Consider the following 21,190-nt stretch of genomic DNA (forward strand, 5'->3'; position numbering starts at 1 on the left):
TAAGTTTCTAGGCTAATAAAAATATTCTAAGTCAAGAAAATAAATGAACTAGAAAATGCTTTTTGGAAAACTACCTTTACTTTTTACTCATGTGAAACACAAAGACACACGAAAATGTCCTTTAGAATAATTTCCCTGAAAATGAAATTGTGGTTTCTTAGATTTTCATTTCTGTCCCTTTCAAAAGTAAATGTCCTCACTGTACAAAAATGAGAGAGAAGTGTCTTTAATTGGGTCAGTATGACTGAGATAGATGGAAAAAAAATCAGAACCATGCTTTATTTCCCGTAATTCCCAATCTATCCATGCATTTTATGCCTGACTTTAAGTCTGTTCCATACTTATTCTTTACCTACTTTCTTAAAGATAAGAGCCTGTCACAGGTTAAACTGTTGCTAAAAATGTAATTTTGTATTGTTTTCTGACATCTCACCTGTGGTGTTTGAAATAAACTGTTTCACCTGAAACAAAAATTGCAAGGATTATATGTTTCTAATGTTAAAATTTTACCAAAAAGCCATTTGCCAATAATCATTTTGAACACTAATTCCCAAACATGGCAAATATTTTCTAAGCACTTGACCTCAGTATAACTAAGCACACAGGCTTCTGTAGTGTCTCATAAGTAAACAGATAATACATTTCATTCTTTGCTGTGCTGGGGGTCACAGCTGAGTGAAGAGACATTAAGCACAGCTGGAATGAGCACACTAGCTGGATAGGGAGGATATTCATAGCTATCCAATTAAAATATCTGATTGTAGCTCTAAGTCCTTTGATTATTTACTCTTAAATCTGCCAGCACAATGAAAATTACTCATGCAAAAGACACAGACAAATTCCAAAAAGTACAAAAGAAGCTGCTGTTAAGTAGTTAATCTAGACTTAGACTAGCCTTTAAACTCCTTCACAGCTTATCATGAAAGGAACAAAACATTTCATCTCTCAGAGGCAGCAACTGAGACTGTGATGTTATCATTCTTATGGTACAGCTTTGAACTGTGACATTTATTCTGACTTTCACCCTCATTCCTATTCCTAGCTTCATGCTGAAAGAGAACTTAATTCGTATTTGCAGATATTCTTTTGTAACTTTTATTCAACCTTTACCTTGAGGCTTTTCTTTTTCCCCTTAGGCAAGTTTTTTTTAAAATTTGATCAATTGAATTTCATGATCACTTTTGAAAGTAAAGAACACGTTATGATAGCTTTATCTCTGCAACAAAGAGTATGTGTTAACAGAAGGGATCCCACTGAGGGAGATTCAAATATTTTGAGACTTGTCAATTTGACTGATACTGTCTATATGGAATCATTTAAGGACATGAAGATGAGCATCTGAAGTGTTATTCTAGCCCACTAAATGCAATCTTTCCTAACAATTTAAATGGAGCCTGGATTCCTCCCCTTCCTTTTACTCATCTTGTTGAAAAGATAACCAAGCAATAAATAAAAATGTGAGTAACAATTCCTTTCTTTTTTTTTCAACATAGTAAGTGAGCGGGGAGTACCAGATGGGGAACAGAACAGAAATTGGTGACAAGACAAAACCATTAAGTGACTGTGAACAGGGTCTGATTGACAAACAGAGGTGATTCAAGCCTCTGAGACTTCCAAAAGGGGAACAGTTCTGGTTTGAAAGCAAAACCAGAAATACAATTTATTGGGAAAAGGGAAAAAGACAAAAATCCATGCAATGATACAAAAGGAAGACCACTGACAAAGTCAGAATACAACCTGACACCCCTCTGGCCAGCATGCAGTCCAAATTGGAGTGGCTGCAGTCCTCTTGAGATGGCAGATGTGGTTGCTGTGTCCTCTCAGAAACCTGTGGGAAGGCTGCCTCTCTGTCTAGAAATCCCTGGATTTATCCAGGTGGGAATGCCTGGCTCCTCCCCCTGGGCGGGGCATCTCACCATGGGCTGATTTTGTTCTGAGTCACAAATCACCTGTTAAAGAGAACTGGCTCCTGGGGAGTATCTCTGAGTGTTAGAGTTATCTCTGAGCCATGTGGTGGGTTTTTGATCCCCTGTTAAACAGAAATAGCTCTGGAGAGTATCTCTGAGCCATGTGGCAGACATTGGTGGGCCATTAACAGGAGATAAGGAAACCTGTCCCGAGGCAGCTCCTACTCCGATGGTGATAGGAAACATCTTGGTGCTTCCAATCTTGGACAGCAGCACTACACCATGCATGTGCAACAGGCCTGCAGAGAAAGTCTGGGAACCTCTGCAGAAGAGAAACCTCTGAGCAGAAAGAGCACAGTTCAGAAGAGGCTGAAGAGGTATATTTTAGCAATGCTACTTTAGAAAAATGAAGTAGCAAGAGAAAAACATAAACCTATTTACCGAGAAGAAATATAGAGGCTTAGATGAAAGGGCATGTCCCCCCAGCTCTCCTTTTCCCTAAAGCAGACAGAGCTTGTCTTTGAAGAACCCAATTATGTTCTCCATTTTCTCTTCTTCCTTCTGTCATGTTCCTGATAATTGCTTCCTGTATTTTCACATGAATAGGAGCCTGTGAAGAAGTAAAAACCTTAAGACCTATCATGCTCCTTCTCCTTCCCAAAAGAATGATTCTTCTGCTCTGCCAGTGAAAGAGGAAGTGAAGAAGCCAAAGCAGAAGCAGAGAGCTAAAAAAAAAAGAATGTGGAGATCCCTTGAGTAATGTAGCACTCACAGGCAATTGTTAGGTCCTTACTGAGATGTAGCTGGCTGAACAGTGCAGTGTCTAAAGCCTGGATTAAAGTCTCTCCTTTGCTCTACCATCATTCAAAAGTCTCAAGCTAAGAAAAAACCCTACCTATATTTAATGAAAGGAAATAATTTAAATAATTCCAATATAGAGAACATGTAAGATTAGACTGAAAATTAAGAAGAATTGATTTTTATTTAGCTTGTAATTTCTGACCTGTCCATTTATCACAATAAATACAACAGTAATTTTGAAGCCCCTGGGCCTGTTACTGCCTCTGGTTCATGTTCTGAAGCCTTTTGCTCAGTTTGATGTTTCTGTACTATTCTACTTGATGAAAGAAAATTATTGAAAAGTAAAAAATTTTATTAGAAAAATACTTATTTTTTAATATAAGGTTTCTTAAAGTTACTGATTGCTGTGGGGTTTATCTAATAAATGGATGGAAAGTAGTATGTTTCAGTTAAGGAGCCTTGTTGGATAATCTAGAAAAGGAAAAATTCCACAAACAGCGATGTGTAGCTTTTAATTTTCTTTGACCTATGCCATCTTTTTCGCTGACACAGGTTAATCTGTCCTTCCTAGGTTCACTGCATCTCTCACACTGATCCTACTTCTCCTTTTTTTTCCACATCTATGTCAGCCATCCTCATGAGAGGACAAACAATCTGAGACAGGTACAACTCCCACACAGGCGTGCACATGGTTGGAGGCAAGAACAGGCAGAGTAAAAAGCTGGGTGTGGGGCAGAGCTCCCAGCTGAGAGACTCTCTCCATGTCCATAGCAGAATTTGTTCTGCAGAGACTGTAATTTTAGTCGTCTATATTAAAACACATCTAAAAATTACAAGAAACTCTAGTGGTCATTTTTATATAAAAGGATAAATAGAGCATTTTATTAACACTTTTTTGCAGCAACAAAAGTGACACAGTCCACATCTTTTTCATTAAACACAGCAAAAGCTATGGTCACGTTTTACATCACTTTGAGGCACAAAGCAAAATACTTCTTTTCTTAAGGTCAAGGTATGATTTGCATTAAAAAAAAGGAGAAAAAACAATCCTCAAGTTGTATATTGCGGTAGCAGGGTTTCCAATCACTAGCACAATACAATGAACAGACCAAGAATCCAGAATGGATTATTACATACAATAATATTAATTTGATTGAATTAAGAAATGGATCATTGTTGTCATTTTAGAGTATTAAGAAGTGGTCTGGTGTTGCTAATTTCAGTTGGTTCAGTTTGGTTCAATCCCAACAACCCCAAGTATATACAACAAGCTAAATGTAAGTTAATATATCATCTAGAAGATTATGCACTTCATGATGCATTGCACTTATTGCTTGGTACACTAATGTTGCAGTCACTGTTGAGTTATGCTAAAAAGACAAGCGTGATGCTTGTTGGCTTCTTTCAACCCAACACTAGTTATTTACCACTTTGGTTTATTGTGAGTTTTTCTGTTACTCATATTCAGTGTCCATTATTATTAGGTTTGCTTGAAAGACAAATACATCTTTTATTTCAGGGATTTCTAAAATAACATTTTCTATAATTACAGTATCTTCAATAAACATATCTATGTATACAATTGTGGCACAGTGTGTAAAAATATGAAAGCTATTAAGGGAAGAATAAGGGTTAAATTATTCTCTGTTTCTTCTATTGGTTTCAAAATATCCTGCAAAACAAATGCATCTTTTTTCATAGGGCTATTTGCTCATAGTAAACTTCTCTTTGGAATTTTGTAAAAGACTATATTCTTTTCTATGTTATATTGGGGTATTTTTTCTCTTTCTAAAGACACCAGTACAAATTCAGAATGCACTGCAAAGAATAGAATAATAAAGCTTGTTTTTTGATAAAGGGATTTGCCAGGCTGCCAGCAAAGTCAGACTCAATATTTTATATTGTTTTTATATCGGTTGATAAATGCAGGGAAGAACATGACAATGTCTATAATTTCATGAGATTCTGTAAAGGATAGAAATAAGAACTTGTGCCCAAACATTCAGTATAAAACTCCTAAATAATTCCTTTATTTATCACAGAGTAGCCTGCAGCATGTAACCACGATAAACATACAATATGCCCTATTTGTTCTTTAGGCTTGATGCAATTACCCTTCAGGGAACTGAATCAATCCTGGTAAACGCCTAGGACTCAACCTTTCTTCTCTAAGAAAGTCCTTGTCCTAGGCTAAACACACAACTCCTACATTGCACTGAGTAAATGTGTGTCTTCAACACAACCTCAATAGAGTGTAACAAATATATAAGTGCATTTGTAATGATCAAGTAATTTTGGCTTTCTAAAAAGAGCATTAGATGTGCCAACTTGGTTGCTTAGTTGTGCTTTAATCTGTAATTATGAGTTTTAGCTCTTGTATACTTTAAAGTATCTACTTGCCTCTATAGTTTTGACCAGTAAACCCTTAAAACTCTAATGTTTATAGAACAAATATAACCTAATGAAAGTGATAACATCACAACTCATACAGATTGCACTTTGATGTATTTTTTTACAGTAAGACCTTCCTGTTTGATATGTGTTTACATGTTTATACCACATTTTATTTCTGTGTGCAAACAATCACAATGAATTTAATCACAAACACTACAAAATATACCAAATATTTAAGTTTGTTATGAATAATCTCTTTCCTTGTAGTTGTATGAGTCTTGTACTTCCTCTTGTACAAATTCCTCTTTTTTCTCCCAGCCATTAGGCCAGCCACCATTGACCTGGGTTGTAGCACCGTAAGACTTGGTGGTACCATAATTTACATAATTCTGAGTAATGTCCCCTGTCTCCTCAGCAAGTTCATCTTCATGAATAAAGCCACATTTCTCTTCACTTGTCTGTTCAGGGTCTGCCCAGGGCTGTTTCTCTCCTGAAGCAAATATGCCATAGAAGATCACACCTCCATAATGCACTAAAGCAGCAATGAGGAAGACATACTGCCATTCTTCACGTGTCTGTAAAGAGGAAATTTGCTAAATCAGAGTAGCACAGAGATTTACCTAATTCTTCTGAGCTGCAAGATTTAAATTAAGGCTTGAGGTTGTGATAGCACAGCTAAAACATTCACGTGTCCGTTTCAGAAATATTTATAGCCATCTTTCTTTGAAAAATTTATCAGCCCACAAGAGCATCAACCTAATGGGCACATAGTGAAGCCTGCCTCAAACGTGCATCCCTGGATGCAAGTCCCAGACCCAGTATGGATATCCTGGCAGGCTGTTTTACAGAAAGGTCTTTTTCTTGAAACCAGTTGTATCAAACAGGAAGATTTGAAAATTGTATTTCCATTTACCTTGTTCTTTGTCATTGCTCCAACAATTATAGGGCAAACCATTCCAGACAAGGTCCCGACTCCATTAGAAATGCCCATTAAAATGCTAGCATACCTTGGGGCAATGTCTAAATGGTTGACATTGAATCCTGCAATAGAAAGGTCAGTGAGCTTTCACACCAAGAGCAGAGCAGTACTTCAGCTGAGAAAAGGGACATGACATTTTTACTAGAACATATTTTGGCTGCTTAGTTGCATTTCTTTATCCCTAAAAGACTTACAATGCTTAAATATTCCTAGAGAGACTCTGGGTTTTCATTTCCTTTTAAGAAAATATTTTAGAGGGATACCAGGTTAATTTTCTCCCAAAACTGCAGTTTCAGAAAACCCCAAAACCTCCCAGCAGTGTCAGTGTGGAGTAGAGAATCCAGAAGATATTTAGGCAGGGAAATAATTTGTATTTCATAGTCCCTTCCATAACCATTTCATGCTGTAAATAACAAGTCTTTTCTCCTTCCAGTATCTAACATGTTCTTTTCCTATTGCCCACATTTTACTTTTTGTCACATAGACCAGCAGAAGGGAGTTCTTTTCTATTCTTCAGTGTTAAATTGGAGGGAAAACACAGTATCTATAACTAAATTACTAATTAATTTTGAAAGATATTTACTTGTTCTCTTGCATTTTCAGCAGCACGATTCTGCTGAAAATGTCTGCAGTAACTATTTAAATAATCTAAAGAAGCAGAAAGAATTATTCCCAAAATAAGTACTTAAATAAGTGAAAACAGAAACCAAACCTTGGGATAGAGATAGTATAATGGAAAGGGCAGGCAGTATGATATGGTCATCTTGGGGAAAGTGCAATTCACTTCCCAAATTGTACAAAGCAAGAATGATACCTTGCAGAATACATGAGATTAAGGACAGATTTGATTAGAGGAGATTTTAATGTTTGGCACAAAATGAAAGAGAGCCTGTGTGAGACATAAGGAACCAGCATGGGAGAGGATGCTAAAATCACAGTTGGAAAACAAGGGGAGGACAGGTGACTTGTGTTTGGAGCAGGGAAAGGCAAAGGCAAAGGGTTGATGAATCAGCAGGAAAGGGGAATAGCTGAAATTTAATTCAGAGAAGAAATTCTAGTAATTAGGCCCCAAAATAATATAATACTAACAGGTGCCAAATTAAAAAAATATTACAATATTAACAAAGCAATAACCAGCACAATGTGGAAAAAAATAAAATACTTAAACAAAGATGTGTAGATTTAGGTATTATTATTTAATACAAGTCCATTTGTCTTCTATGTTTGATTTCAAGAAAAATCTGTAGTGTACATTAGCATCTTAATGAGAAGAGAGCCTAATTTGCTGCAATGAACATGGAAAAGATTGAATTATTTGAACAGAAATAATCTAATACAAAAGCTGTAATACCAAACTATAGATTGTGCATTATACATTGTACATTCCTTTATTATGATCATAAATAATGTTCTTTGGGAATTCCAAAGTGAGTGGGCTTTTTAATGACTATCCATGAAGAAAAGCAAAGATAGATGTTTTGTCTCTTAAAGATAAAATAGTTTAGTGTTAATAGTAATATAATCTTACCAGATATGGCAAATCCACTAAAGCCTACAGCAAGCACTAAGAATGAAATAGCCACTCCTTTGCTGTGTGAATATCCCACCACCAGAAGAAGAGTTGCTTCCATACCAAAACCTGGTGAAATAATAAATAAAACCAGGCATCAAATTAAATTCCCTCTCAAATACTGCAGGCCTTAGGATGCCACGATATTTCATAATTCATAGGAACACAAATAAAACATTACTTCAGAGTGGGATACAATCAGGTATTTCTTTCAACTCTAAAAAAACATGTGTTCTTCCTTTCTCAAATAATACCTATTTTACTCTTTATATGCTAATATATTGCCACTTTCTGTCATTTGTAAGATGAAAATAAACGTTTGTGATGTGGTTCAGTCATTCCAGTCAACTCTCATGGGTAACCTGCTTGTGAATTTCCCATCCCTTACCACACCTAAAGTGGCTTTAACCCCTCAGAAGTCGAGGATGCAATCTCAGGGAGTTGTCTGGGCTCTCTTAGTGCAGAGGATGTTTAGGTGAGGAGCTAGAACTGAGTAAGTAGCTAAGAGTAGGCAAATTCCCCTCCAAAACCTCATCTATTTCTATAATACTCAAAATGGTTTCCAAATAACAATGAACTATATGGAAATGGCTAATGACAGCACCAGTGTTTTACTTTATTTAGTAACTGCATCTGCATTGCATAAAAAATGCAGGAAGTATTGCCTCCTAAGAGCATACAACTGTGCAGTTTGTTTCTTTATTCTATACAGAACACAACGTGAACATCAAATCCCTTCAAGAAACTGTTAAGTAAAATAGAAAGACTTACCTCCACAGTTCATTATCTTTCTCACGTTAGTCGTTGAAACAATCTGCCTGCTTCTTAAAAAGTCAGCAATTTGTCCCCCAATAGGAACAATAATTGTCATCACTAAATGTGGCACAGCAGATAAAATACCCACCTAAAATTAAAATTATAATTAGTGAAGTATAAACCATAAGAAAATTTTGATTCTTCATTTTCTGAAGCATTCAGCAGCTAATTATTTCTTTTCAGGGTCACATTCTGTGTTAAAACTTAAAGTGTTGGGTTCTAAAATGAACAAAAATAGTGATCTGAAGATTTTATTTTATTTTGTTTTATTTTATGAAATGCAGTGAGAATTTTTAAGAACCCCTGATGCCATGACACTTTTTTCATAGTTTATATTTAAGCTAAAGCTTTTCCCCCCTCACTTATAGTCCTTGCATCAGAATTTTCAGAAAATTCATAACCAAAAGTGTAAAACTGAATTGCTGCATTTCTTATGGTGTTTAGTGCAGCTTTGCAGTAAACCTCACATGCCTAAACAAATTGCCTGTGGATCATCATCACATGCACAATGGCCATTTCTCTTTGATTTCTGACCAAGCTGCAAAGTGTATTTGGGCAAAAGATATGTCTGAAAAACTTTGTGTGTAGTGAAAGATAAAATCCTAAATATCCATTGGTAGTATTCCAAGTGCTATGCTTGCATGGCAAAATCAGATGTACTTTTGTGATGCCTGTTCCAATAGATTATATGTGTGTACCCATATTTACCTTACAGGTCTGACCCAAAGTTTGTGTGAATCACATGGGACCTTGGATCACCCCTAAATCTCACATTTTGCCACCGAGTTTTCTCCTTTCCAAACGAGAAAGGGGGAGCAGCTCTCACTACATTAAAGGTGCCTATAGAAAGGTGACAAATTATACTGTCCTGCCTAGAACAGGCTGGCCCTGCTTTTTAAAAGGCACCTGGAAAAATCCATTTGTCAATGCTTGCTATAAGCTTTGGTGGGATTCTGCAACCCCTGGGGCATCAGGGACAGAGTGCAATGGGGCTGCTGACACCTTCCTAACACCAAGCAGGATCTGGTTTTGAGCACTTAACTTGCAATGTATCCCCAAGTAAATCATCACTAAATCTCACCCTGCCTCCACCTTTCCCTGTCCCATCCTGTCATAGTTGTTACTTCACTTATTCATGCTGGTCAAGGAAACAGGAACTGGGATGAGTAAGATTTAAGATGCAAATCCATGACAAAGATGTGTAACACTTTTCTTTCCTATTCTTAATAAATACTACAAATACAGCTCTGATATTTACATAGTTAAGATAAAATCTTCACATTCTTTTTACATACCTTGCTTATTTCAAATCCAAACACTTCCTCAAAATAAGCAGGCTGACTAATTAGCAGCAAGTAAAAAGTCCAGCTTCTACAGAAGTTTGCAACTATTATTGCATAGACTGGCATAGATGTAAAAAATTTTCTCCATGGTGTTTTGTATTTCTGAAACATAGAAAGGGGATCCAGTTACCATGTTGATCATTATCATCTTCCCTTTCCTTACCCTTTTTTTTAGCTATGATCCAACAAGCACATATATGCACAGCATATAATTGTTACTACAAAATGCATAAATGGAGAAACTCAGTGATACTCAATTGTATCACAACACTCATGTACAAGTGCTTTTATCTCAGTCATAAGACCAAAATAATAATAATAATAATAATAATAATAATAATAATAATAATAATGTCTTTAAATAATAATGTCTTTAAAATACATTGTTGTTGTATGTAATGAAACAGATTTGACACTAACTACATTATTTCTTTCAGATTTACTGCAAACAGGTATTTTAGCATTTAAATGTTAATGGCAGTATTCAACCTTTTCTTTTTTTATCAAATCTCAGCTGAAACTGCTTGGTCAATATATTTTTTGTTTGTTTTATTGTGTTTTTAAAATAAATTGCAAAAAGAAAAAAAGAAAGACAGATGGACAACCCTGCTGAGTCCCAGCACCTGTCCACAAGCCCAGGCTTCCACCCATCTGTGTTGATCCAAACACAGGATCCATACCCAGATAAGTACTTGAAAATCTTCAGCAAGAATTCAGGCTGAATTCAGTCTATTATTTATTTGAATACTGGCTTTTCCTCAAAAAAACCCAGCCCATAGGTAGGTATGTGCAACATCTATCCTTGTATACCTATTAAATTAACTTAAGTGAGAGGTAAGGATTAAGTGACTTAATTAATGGGAAGCCAGCCAGAAAATCTAACTTGATGGTATGGGAAGAATTTCAGCTTAATTATTTTAGAAGCAACTGAACTATTGATACAAGATAATCACTTTGAAAAAATAATGTTTAATTAAAAAGCCACAATAAAAAATAGACAGAAATTGTACAATCCATATTAGAATTGTCTGGACATCCTTCAGAGTAACTAATTTCACATCAGATTTTCAAAACCATGAACCCTACTGAATGCTGGTGAGTATCAACTGAGACAGGCCCCCAATAACACTTAAAAATTTCAGCTATCAAAAAATTACTCTGTAATATTTTCAGTTCCTTATTTAATACTAAGCAATGTTTTTACTAAGTCAAAAACTGTTAATTCCTGAGTTCAATCAAGAACCAGTGCTCTGACCAAATAGAAAGCATAATGAGGGTCTACTGGGAATGGATGGTGGAAAAATTTAAGCAGATGAAGTGAGGCTTAAACAATTTTTTTTATTTTCCTGAGTGAGTGAGGAAACATGGTAATAGTTTCTTTAAAGCTTTTCAGCGGTTACAGAAATAAGATGATTATTAGTTAGCACAACTGGAGTGTTAAGTGGCTGGAAAATTCAGAGTTCACACATGGATTTTAGGTCATACATGGTGCTTGAGAACTAAACCAGTACAGAACTAAGATTATGAGAGGCTTGGTATTATGTCTCCAGCAAAATGACTGCAATAATGGGAGCTGTTCTACAGATCTCAAACATACTCTACTGCAACTTGCAGTCCTTCTGGCAGAAAAAAACATAAAATAATAAGGATGGGCATTTTCTGATGTTCTGGGGACCTCAAGAGACACTGAGTAGTGTCTTTCCTGGAGTTTGCTTTTAGGAAGAGAAAACCCTCCAGAAATTACTATATAGAAAAGAAACTGACTTTTTCAGCTCAAGATACAAGAAAAGTCTAAATAAAGATGCAGTTGCAAATGTAGCTGTACCTCTTTTTATAATTTGAAGTAGACAAAGAGGCATAAATCCCATGAGTCATCTGCCAGAAGAACTGGAACCTGTGTTCTCTTAATGCAAAAGCAGAATCCACCCAGAAACCCACCAGCAGATTTACGATCTTCCCATCCCCCAGGAGCACATTTGTTCAAATTGTTCAAAATACACTTCTAGATCTTAATGAGATTGTTTGGGGTTTTGTTGTTGTATTTATTTGGTTGCTGGGATTTTCTTTTTCTCACTATCTCATTGGAAAGCAGGGTGTGGGTAATATTTATTCTTACTTCCATTGCACCTAGGAGGTTGGCACTCTCTCCAATGCTTTCTTCTATGTATCTCCTTTCTTCATCTGTAATTGTAGGATGCTTTGCAGGACTCTCATATGAAACCAAAAGCCAAAACATGTACCAGACTATACCAAAGCTCCCTTTGGAATGGAAAGAAAGACTTTAAAATGAGATGCACAATAAAGCAGCAAACAAAGTAGAAAAATTTGTGAAGAATTACAACAAATTTAAATGGCAATTGTTGTCAGTGTTTATTTCTGAGTTCTCTCAGTAGAGATAACTCTCCAACAGAGAGTTTAGTCCTGTGAATAATACTTGTGCAAAATACATGCAGAACTATAGCACAGTGAAATAGTCTTTGTTTTGTTTACAAAATTATTTCACTGTAAGTAAATATTCACTGATCTTAACATCAATTTGTACAATACAATGGAATGAAACAGCTTCCATTTCATTTCACCCAACTGTAAATGAAGGCTCATTCAGCTTTAAGATGCTGCTCTTTGATTACTGCACTAAATTTTTTACCTGCAGAATAGAAGACTCTGGCAACATTTTCAACATAGCAATCAACTTCCTGAGTAGTTTATTAAATTTCTAGAATGCTTCCACTTAATTCACATAAATGCAGAATGAATTCCCTGGGGATATTCTTTTCTGTCAGTGCAGGCTAACACAGCTGGTGTGAATAAAGTTATGTAGGTTTTCAGTTAAAAATCAGGACAACTTATTCAGGGCAGGTGCTCTGAATTTGCAGTATTATCAGAGTGAGAGATATTAATGTGACACTATAGATCTGCCCAGATGTTTGCACTGCTTGTGCTAAAAGTAATGAAGGTTTCAATGTGAGCTAGCTTTTCTTATTTTATTATATTGCTTTCTTACATACTCTTCTCTTAAAATTCTGTTCTCTCACTGCTCTTTTCTCTAGACTGTATTTTTAGATTAGAAGTCCCACTTCTCTGAGGTTTTTATCCTTTAACAGTAGCTAGTACATTTTTAGAAAGGGCAGAGGAAGGCCATAGAGAAGAGGAATGAAAGGAGCAGAAATGCATACCATATACATAGAACACAGAAGACCACCCAGTATATTGCACCAGAATCCCAGCTAAAGGCATTGCAATGACAGCTCCTGCATAGGAACCTACAAAACAAGACATGGGGATGAGCAGGGAGGAAAAATGCAGTTCCAAAACACTCATGCATTACAAACAGAAGGAAGACAAAAATGCAAAGCTGCTTACCACAGAAGGAAGTGGTTGCTAACCTACTTCTTTCCAAAGGGGGGGCCCACTTGCTCCAAATCCCATGGCAGGCAGGGTAGGTGACCCCCTGGGGAATGAGGAATAAAGCTGCTCTCTCACTTCATTGGCTTTGCATGAGTTTTTAGTTTTAATTGCTATAAACAACAGGCTGAGAATGCTTTGCACCTTTATAGCGAAAGCTGAGCAGAGCCACAGAAAACTGTCAATATCTATTCAATTTGAAATGGGTTTTATATATCACTTCAAATCATTAAAGAGACCGTATTAAACAAATATAAAACATATTTCCTTTTGCTCCCCTCCCACTTCCAGGAAAGAATTCCAAATAATTAAAGAGTATTAGTGCACAAGAACCAGAGTCAAAGGAAGGATGACAACACAGACCTTCTTCAGTCTTTCTAATGCAGGACCAATTTATCCAACCCTTTTTTTTTTTTTTTTTTTTTTTTTTACCTAACATTTAAAGCACAATTTAGGAAATACAGATTGAAGTGCCACTGCTCTAAAACTAGAAAATAAACTCTATAACCATTTAGAAATATACTCTTAAGAGAAGTTTTTCACTCTGTTTTTAACGAACATACTTGAGCATATAAAGCAAGTATTTGAATGAATTATCTGACTTTATTTTAAGCCAGCTACCTTTTATGTCTCTCTTCAAAACCAGCTTTTAACTTAGCAATAAAAAAATTAAACCTGCAGTGTTGAAATTTTAAAAGAGGTTATATGAAATGTACAGTAATTCCTGATTAAGATGTACAAATGCACACAAATTAATTGTGATTAAAAATTATGGTATATGCATATAGACCATATATTTTTTTTATATAGGTTATATAAATTTACTTTTCTCCTAATCTGATATTTTTTCCTCTGCAAAAATTAGAAAAATTAGTAACTTTTTGCAATTACTGAGGGTTTCAAAAATATTGAGAGGATGAGCCTCAATATGTAAAAAATTGTAAAATCACTTCTTTTCTTTTGAAGGAAGATCATGTAACCAGTTTTCTGCTCATTTCAGTGTTTTTTCAATTAAAAAAAATATAAAGATATAATCATAAGATTGTCATTATTTATCATAAACCTTCTTCAAAAAGTCTTGCTTGGAATTATTTGCATTCATAATTCCTTTGAACAGTATTGGAGAAATGCGTGAGTCTACAATAGCTATTTTATTGTGTAATTAATTACCCACTTGCTTCTCCTCCTCTCATCTTTGCAGTGAAACAGCTCTGTGCAGGCAGGTCACTCACCAGGAATGGATTTAGATTTATGCATATACACTACTCTTTAAGGAATTGGTTGGCAGTCACCTAAATTTCAGGAAATTCTGCACTCTTTTTTTGAATCTTTTAATACAATAAAGTACACTAAAAGCAGGTCATGCAACAGAGGTTTTGTGGCTCTGAGGAGCCTGGAACCAGCCATCAGTGGAAAGGGAAAGAAAAAAGGAGAAGGGGAAGGGGAAGGGGAAGGGGAAGGGGAAGGGGAAGGAGAAGGAGAAGGAGAAGGAGAAGGAGAAGGAGAAGGAGAAGGAGAAGGAGAAGGAGAAGGAGAAGGAGAAGGAGAAGGAGAAGGAGAAGGAGAAGGAGAAGGAGAAGGAGAAGGAGAAGGAGAAGGAGAGGAAAGGAAAGGAAAGGAAAGGAAAGGAAAGGAAAGGAAAGGAAAGGAAAGGAAAGGAAAGGAAAGGAAAGGAAAGGAAAGGAAAGGAAAGGAAAGGAAAGGAAAGGAAAGGAAAGGAAAGGAAAGGAAAGGAAAGGAAAGGAAAGGAAAGGAAAGGAAAGGAAAGGAAAGGAAAGGAAAGGAAAGGAAAGGAAAGGAAAAAGACTATTTTTTTTTTCTCTTTTAAATTATGGTAAATCTCTTATTCATTCCAACAAAAGTGTGGCATGGTCAGGACTTAAAATATAACCCTAGGTTTTTGCTATATATTTATTCTGTGATGATGACCAACAAGAAACAGTTGGGAATTAAAGCAGTACAAGCCTTATGCAGTGTGGGAGTTTAGTGAAACAGCAGTGCTAAATGCATATCTCACTGGCTTCTCATTTTGCCATGACATTTTATAGCTGAAGGAAGATCAAACAGCTACAATCCATACATTGAAATCCTTTACACTCAAAACCACTAATAAATATGAAACCACTTCTATCTTCCTTCCAAAGCTACAGTTGCTAGTCAAAGGCTAACAAGCATTTACTAGTTGTTTTGCAATTTTCCATACCTCTACAAGGCCCTGCAAGATCCTAACGAAGATGACACATCCGTAGTGCACCCTGGCTGCAGATGGTATTAGCATGTTGAGGGAAGATGTCAGCAGAATAGCAGCACCAAATACTCTGCAAAGGAGGCAAAAAGGGGAAAGTAAGTGACTTCAGTGCTCTCCCAAGTGACTTGCTCTACATAAACTCATATATCAATGTAGATGCTCCCTCTATGTTCTTTATATGGGTATATATATTTATATACATTTATATGTTTATATATATATTTATATATATTTATAATTATATATTTATATATTCACTGGATAAGTGTCTACTTCTCTCTAGTGTAATAAGCTGTCTGATAAGACCCCGACCAAACATGGATGTGTTTATCTATTTAGCATAATTTCCTAAGGAAATATATCTTATGTAATCACAGGTATAGATATTACTTTCCCTATAAACACCCACTTTACTTTAATTTTCACACTAATTTCAACCAAATCTCATTGTGTTCTCCACCCTCTGAAAACAAAATTAGAATTTTGTCTCCAAAAGGTGTGCTAAAACAGATGGTCAGTAAAAGAGTTTCTCATGTGCTTTAATTGTAAGAAAGGGACACCATACATTTACTCCTTATAAAGCAGAAGAGAATTCACTTTCATACAGGCCAAAAGCATCAGGAATAATTTTAGAGCTGGGATTTTCTTAGACACAAGATTTAATCAACCTGGAAAAACATGTCTGTAATAATTCTTACTGCTGTTTTTTCAGAGGCTACTCACTGAAAATTGCTCATTTTGATTCCATGGCATCCTAATTTGAAATAAAGTACATTACAAAGTCCAAATAAATGCATGAAGTGATGATTCATTTTCAATTCCACGGATTTGACTGAATTTGTATTTGATTTGATTAATATCCACCTCTTGTAGGAGAAAACCTTTTTCCAGCATTATTGTGCCTTTTTTTGTCTAAAGCTATATAATACAAATATAAATCTGATGACACATGACATCACAGTATCTGATGTGGAACTGATTTGACAGAAACCTTTGACCTTCACTTGTGCTATTCAGAAACTAGCACCGTGCCATAACTCATTGAGAAACAGACCTTGGGCTAAAGATGCAGGATGAAAATTCTCCACAAACACACACTATTCCACATTCTGTGTTTAGAATCACAGCCTGAAACAAATCCTCAAGTAGCAAACTGAGTGCATGCATATTTTTATGCATTTGACACATATTTGACACATATTAAAGGGCATGGTAAGGAATCTGCTCGAGAGCCCTAAATCTTGTCTCCTCATTGTGCTCCCTTGGATCTCCATCTCAAGTTAAAGAACATTCTGTACAGTGTATTTCTGGCTTTGCTCGTCAGCATGTCCAATACATTTGCTGGGACTGACTGGGCACATGATTGTGTTGCACTGTAAGGACTATTCTGGCCTAAATTGTCTTTTACTCTTGATTTTTAATTGTGTATGTTTCTACTCCAAAACTACATGCACTTCATTTCCTTGCAATGCAATACCTCCTTACATAAACACCAATGGTGTCTTGTCCTGCTAAAACCACATGAAGATAGGATGTTAAAGAATGCCATCTCTTTACAAGGATGAGATTTAGAAAGTTGTTGCAGTAGGTAACTGTTTCTTCAAGGAAATTTACTCTAGTTTTTTAATCCTGTGTCTGAAATCAGCTTCTGTTTGCACACAGCTGAAAGCTTTGTTTGCCAGAATTGCCTGTGTTCTCATGTTTGCTGGAGAGAAGCTGTTTCCTTGAGTCTGTTCCTTCTAGAAGGCAAAGGAAAATGTAACTGAAGGAATGATCAGAGACATGCTTCTTCCAGATTAAACTCTTGCCTGGATTTAAACACACAAATACTGGTGAATATTCAGTTGCATCAGGATATAGACAATTAAATAATTCTGCAGCATCACTTGTGAGTCAATTCTCTCTCTGAACTATGATTTATAAGAATGATTTCCTCTCTCCCCCCAGAAATTTAAGGATTTAAAAGAAGAATAAGTTAAATAATGATTCTTGCAAGAAATGTCTTTCTGTGAGTCCCTATTAGAAGTGATGTCATTCATGGCTATTTTACTGAGTCCATGTCCTCTACAACTCTTAATCAAAAGCAAATAAATCTTCCTATATTTGCTTTGCATCTCTCAGCACATAATCATAAATATCATAAGCATTTCTCCTTTGGGCTCTTTAATCTTCTTACGTTTATTTCCATAAATACTAAATTCTACTTAACAAATTATTGTTATATAGTGCTGGTTTTTGTAAAGCCTTACTGCATTATTGCTTAAATATCTTACTTAGCAATGTTTATTATTATTTAGGTCAAGTAAAAGTCATTTTGAACTCCAGTCAACCAAAATATATTTGAATGCGGCTCACATTTGAATATATTTAGTCGGGAAATGGAACATCCTTATTGTTCCTAGGACATTTCTAAACTATTTTGCTGACTCACTTATCAAACCCTCAAATTGTGTAATCCTTTTTTTTTTTCTTACATTTTTTTCTGTCTATTAAGCTAGTGATTGATGATCCTTTGTGTTTCATTTCACTCAGAGCTATCCTTGAAAATCCATTTCATTCTGGGCACACTCCAAACCCCACAAAAGGTTTCATGCTGTGGCACAAAGTGAGAACTTTAGCAGACTGAAGGTAAACTCTGGGGAAACTGAGTTTTATCACAGAGATAAAGCAGACCAATGACACTGCCATAATTCTTGGGCCTTGCATTAGGATGGAATTAAATGTCATGCAGCAGCCCCCAACCTTGCAAAAAAATCCCTTTCTGACTCAAAATCAGCAACTGTGCAACTATATCTGAAAGAAAATAACCATATACAGAAGAAGACCATAAATACAGTAGTAGTATGTCAAGGAGAGGGGCAAAACTCCAATAAATTCTGGTCCTCATAAGTGACAGTGAGCAGTCCTGAAACAAAAAATTAGACTCAGTCCCAAAAATCAGAATCTGACACTGATCTTCAAACAGTGTCAGTGTTTTGCTGACACTGGCCTCGAAGGTCATGAACTGTGACTTTAATCCTCCTGTAATATAAATAGTAATAATAGCAAAATCATATTTGAATGTGAGACATTTGGGATGGGAGAAGAGAAATAAAACTACTTTGACAGCTCAGAAGTGCTTAGAATGGAAGGAGGTTGCAGGGGGAATTAATCTGTTTGGGTTCCAAGTCAATTGGCTCATTTTTATCTTTTAAGCACAAGAAAAATAAATGTATTTTTAGGTTTCTAATCTCTGCATCTATGCAGAGATTAGAAACCTAAAAATACATTTATTTTTAGGTTCTGTGAGCACTCTGAGCCTGTTCCAGATTTTGTTCTACAGCTGGGAGCAGGGGCAGCCCAGCAAGGGAGCTGAGCACAGCTGAGCTGGGCACTGGGAGTGCTGAGTGCCAGATGGAGGAGGGCACCTCGAGTTACAGATCAGATATCCAAAAAAAAGCACAGCCTCCTCCTGGGGGCATCCTTTTACCCAGTGACTGGGAGTGAGAACTGCTGCAAAGAATTCATACAACTAAAGATCCTTTTAGATGTGTATGTGGTGGGATCAATTCCTCATCTTAAGCTGCTTGTATTTTTATTTATGTCCATTTTTAATATATTTGGTAAATTCCACAATTAGCAGTGTCTCAATTCTCTGAATAAGCAAAGTCACTTGGAAAAATGAAACATACACATTGAATGAGTATTTTCTAAAGCATATGAACTACCTTAGCTAAATTTAAAAACAATATAAAAGTAACTCTGTATCTATAAAAAAGTTTTTAAAGCATTTATTTAAACAAGAAAATCCTGCAGTTTTAAATGTGTAGATATTTGCTGTATCAGTGAATTATTAATGCAATTTCTTTAAAATTCAAAATAATCAAAGAACAGTAAGTCTTGGTCACTTATAACTACAAAACACTATTGCGTGTATTTAAACAGATTTGCATTGAAAAATATAAAAGTATAGAAAGTATTTAATGGCTTCCATAGGAAATTAATTCAGGTCTGTATCTGAATAGTTTTTCCCACCACTGATCATCATTTAATGGAAGACCTACCTACTGAATGGGAAAGTTTGATTATTTTGTTAGTTTGCTAGGGAATCATAGAGTGAGGAAGTGTGTGAAAGCATTTTGCATCCCCTACAATAAATTAAATTCAAAATGTTATAAATTGGTTTATTCTGACTGTAAACAGTAACCTATGGAAAATGTAACCCTTTTTCTTTTCTGAAAAAACCTCTGATTTGACAATTTCACATGAATATTGATCATATTCTAGAGAACATTGTTTTCATTGGATATGTATGTATTGATCAAATACTTGATTTGCAAGCAGTGACAAAACATTTTCTGTAGTCATAGTTACAAATTCCTTAGGTAAATAGGGTGGAAAATAGAGGATTGAAAACATGAACTTTCTTGTGAAGTTTTCCCAACCTAGTTTAAAGATTAGATGAAAAAAGCCTGCCATTATAAAATAAATGAAATTTGTCTGGATTCCAGTTGGTGAGTTGGTTTGCCATTCTACTTACATAAATCACATGAAATATGTTGAACAAAGACTTATTTTATGAGACATAAATAAAAACTGGAGCTGGGTTTTGACTCCCTTTTGCTGTTCTTTCTTGAACAGTGCTTGTCTGGGAGAGTCCTCGTGCAGCAGCAGCTCTGAGTAGCAGAATATGTATCACATAATGTGATTTTTTAGACTATTCTGTCAGCTCAAGTTTTCTAAAATGTATTCTTTGACTCTTTTACTATTTACTTGACTATTATTATTTTACCTGACTACTGTCTTTCATCTGTGACACTCCTCCTGCAAAGGGCAGCAACAGGACATGGACTTGCTTACGTTGTATTTTCATACAATCCAAATAATATTTGGTCTGAGGGGAACTGCAAGGCTCAATGCTGTATTAAATGCTTCATTTTTTCCAGTAAAACACAATGTCTAGAAAGAAGCAAGGCAGAAGCTAACTGGGATGTCTGTGGGCTTACAGCAGATTTTCAGAAGCTTTTTTTCTGTAAACATTGCTGGCAATGACAGCTGGTGATCAACTTCTTAGCTCAGATTTTTCTTTGAATATATAGAAATTTCAGGGGTTAACTGACACTTAACATTTCCCTCCTCACAAAGCATATCTCTACCTATATCAGGTGTGATGAGGGCCTTCTAAGCCTTTGATACAGAACATTGCACATTGCACTTTGATGACCTGAATTTGCTACGGTTTGATCTGCCAGGCTGGAAGATTAAAAAAATCTCAAAATATTCATGAGACTTTTAGCAAAACTGAGGATAGAAGGGACTGGATCAAGCCCCGATGTGAAGTGCCATGCAGAGATTCTGCTGATGTGTATCAGCAAGCCAGAAGAAGAAGAAGCCCTTTACATTTCTGCCTTCTTCAAACCCCACTGATGCCACTGGCTCACCAAGGCCACAATCAGCTTTCAGGCTGCGCCTTCCATTGCTCGTTCTCAGACCTGTTTTCTGATATGTCAAAGGGTATTTTATAAAAACTTGGGCACTGTTGGATGGCAGCATCATTGGAATGGATGCCAAATGTAAAAGAATCCTGGGTCATTAAATTCAAATTGTTGTTCTTACCATCAAGTGCATTACATTATCCTTTCATAAACAGATCAGTTTCCATCTGAGAAGTTACAAGCATTTGCCATACTTAGTTTTTCCTCTCCAGCCTTTTGCTTCATATATCCAGTATATGTCTTCTACCCATGT

At 35.9% G+C, this 21,190-nt stretch overlaps 1 protein-coding gene across 1 annotated transcript in view; it reads right to left on the bottom strand.

Annotated features, from left to right (window-relative positions):
• Positions 1–3,557: 3,557 nt before the first annotated feature.
• Positions 3,558–21,190, bottom strand: part of SLC17A6 (solute carrier family 17 member 6) — a 29,352-nt gene continuing 11,719 nt past the window's right edge. The window contains exons 5-13 of the mRNA XM_021528538.2: positions 15,419–15,533; positions 13,174–13,261; positions 12,987–13,073; positions 11,927–12,069; positions 9,763–9,912; positions 8,423–8,555; positions 7,610–7,720; positions 6,016–6,143; positions 3,558–5,677 (exon numbers count right to left, since the gene is read on the bottom strand). Of these exons, the coding sequence (XP_021384213.1) occupies positions 5,345–5,677; positions 6,016–6,143; positions 7,610–7,720; positions 8,423–8,555; positions 9,763–9,912; positions 11,927–12,069; positions 12,987–13,073; positions 13,174–13,261; positions 15,419–15,533 (1,288 nt within the window). The 3' untranslated portion in view covers positions 3,558–5,344. The remainder of the gene's footprint in view (positions 5,678–6,015; positions 6,144–7,609; positions 7,721–8,422; positions 8,556–9,762; positions 9,913–11,926; positions 12,070–12,986; positions 13,074–13,173; positions 13,262–15,418; positions 15,534–21,190) is intronic.

This window comes from Lonchura striata, chromosome 6 (genome assembly GCF_046129695.1).
Source record: "Lonchura striata isolate bLonStr1 chromosome 6, bLonStr1.mat, whole genome shotgun sequence".
NCBI lineage: Eukaryota > Metazoa > Chordata > Aves > Passeriformes > Estrildidae > Lonchura > Lonchura striata.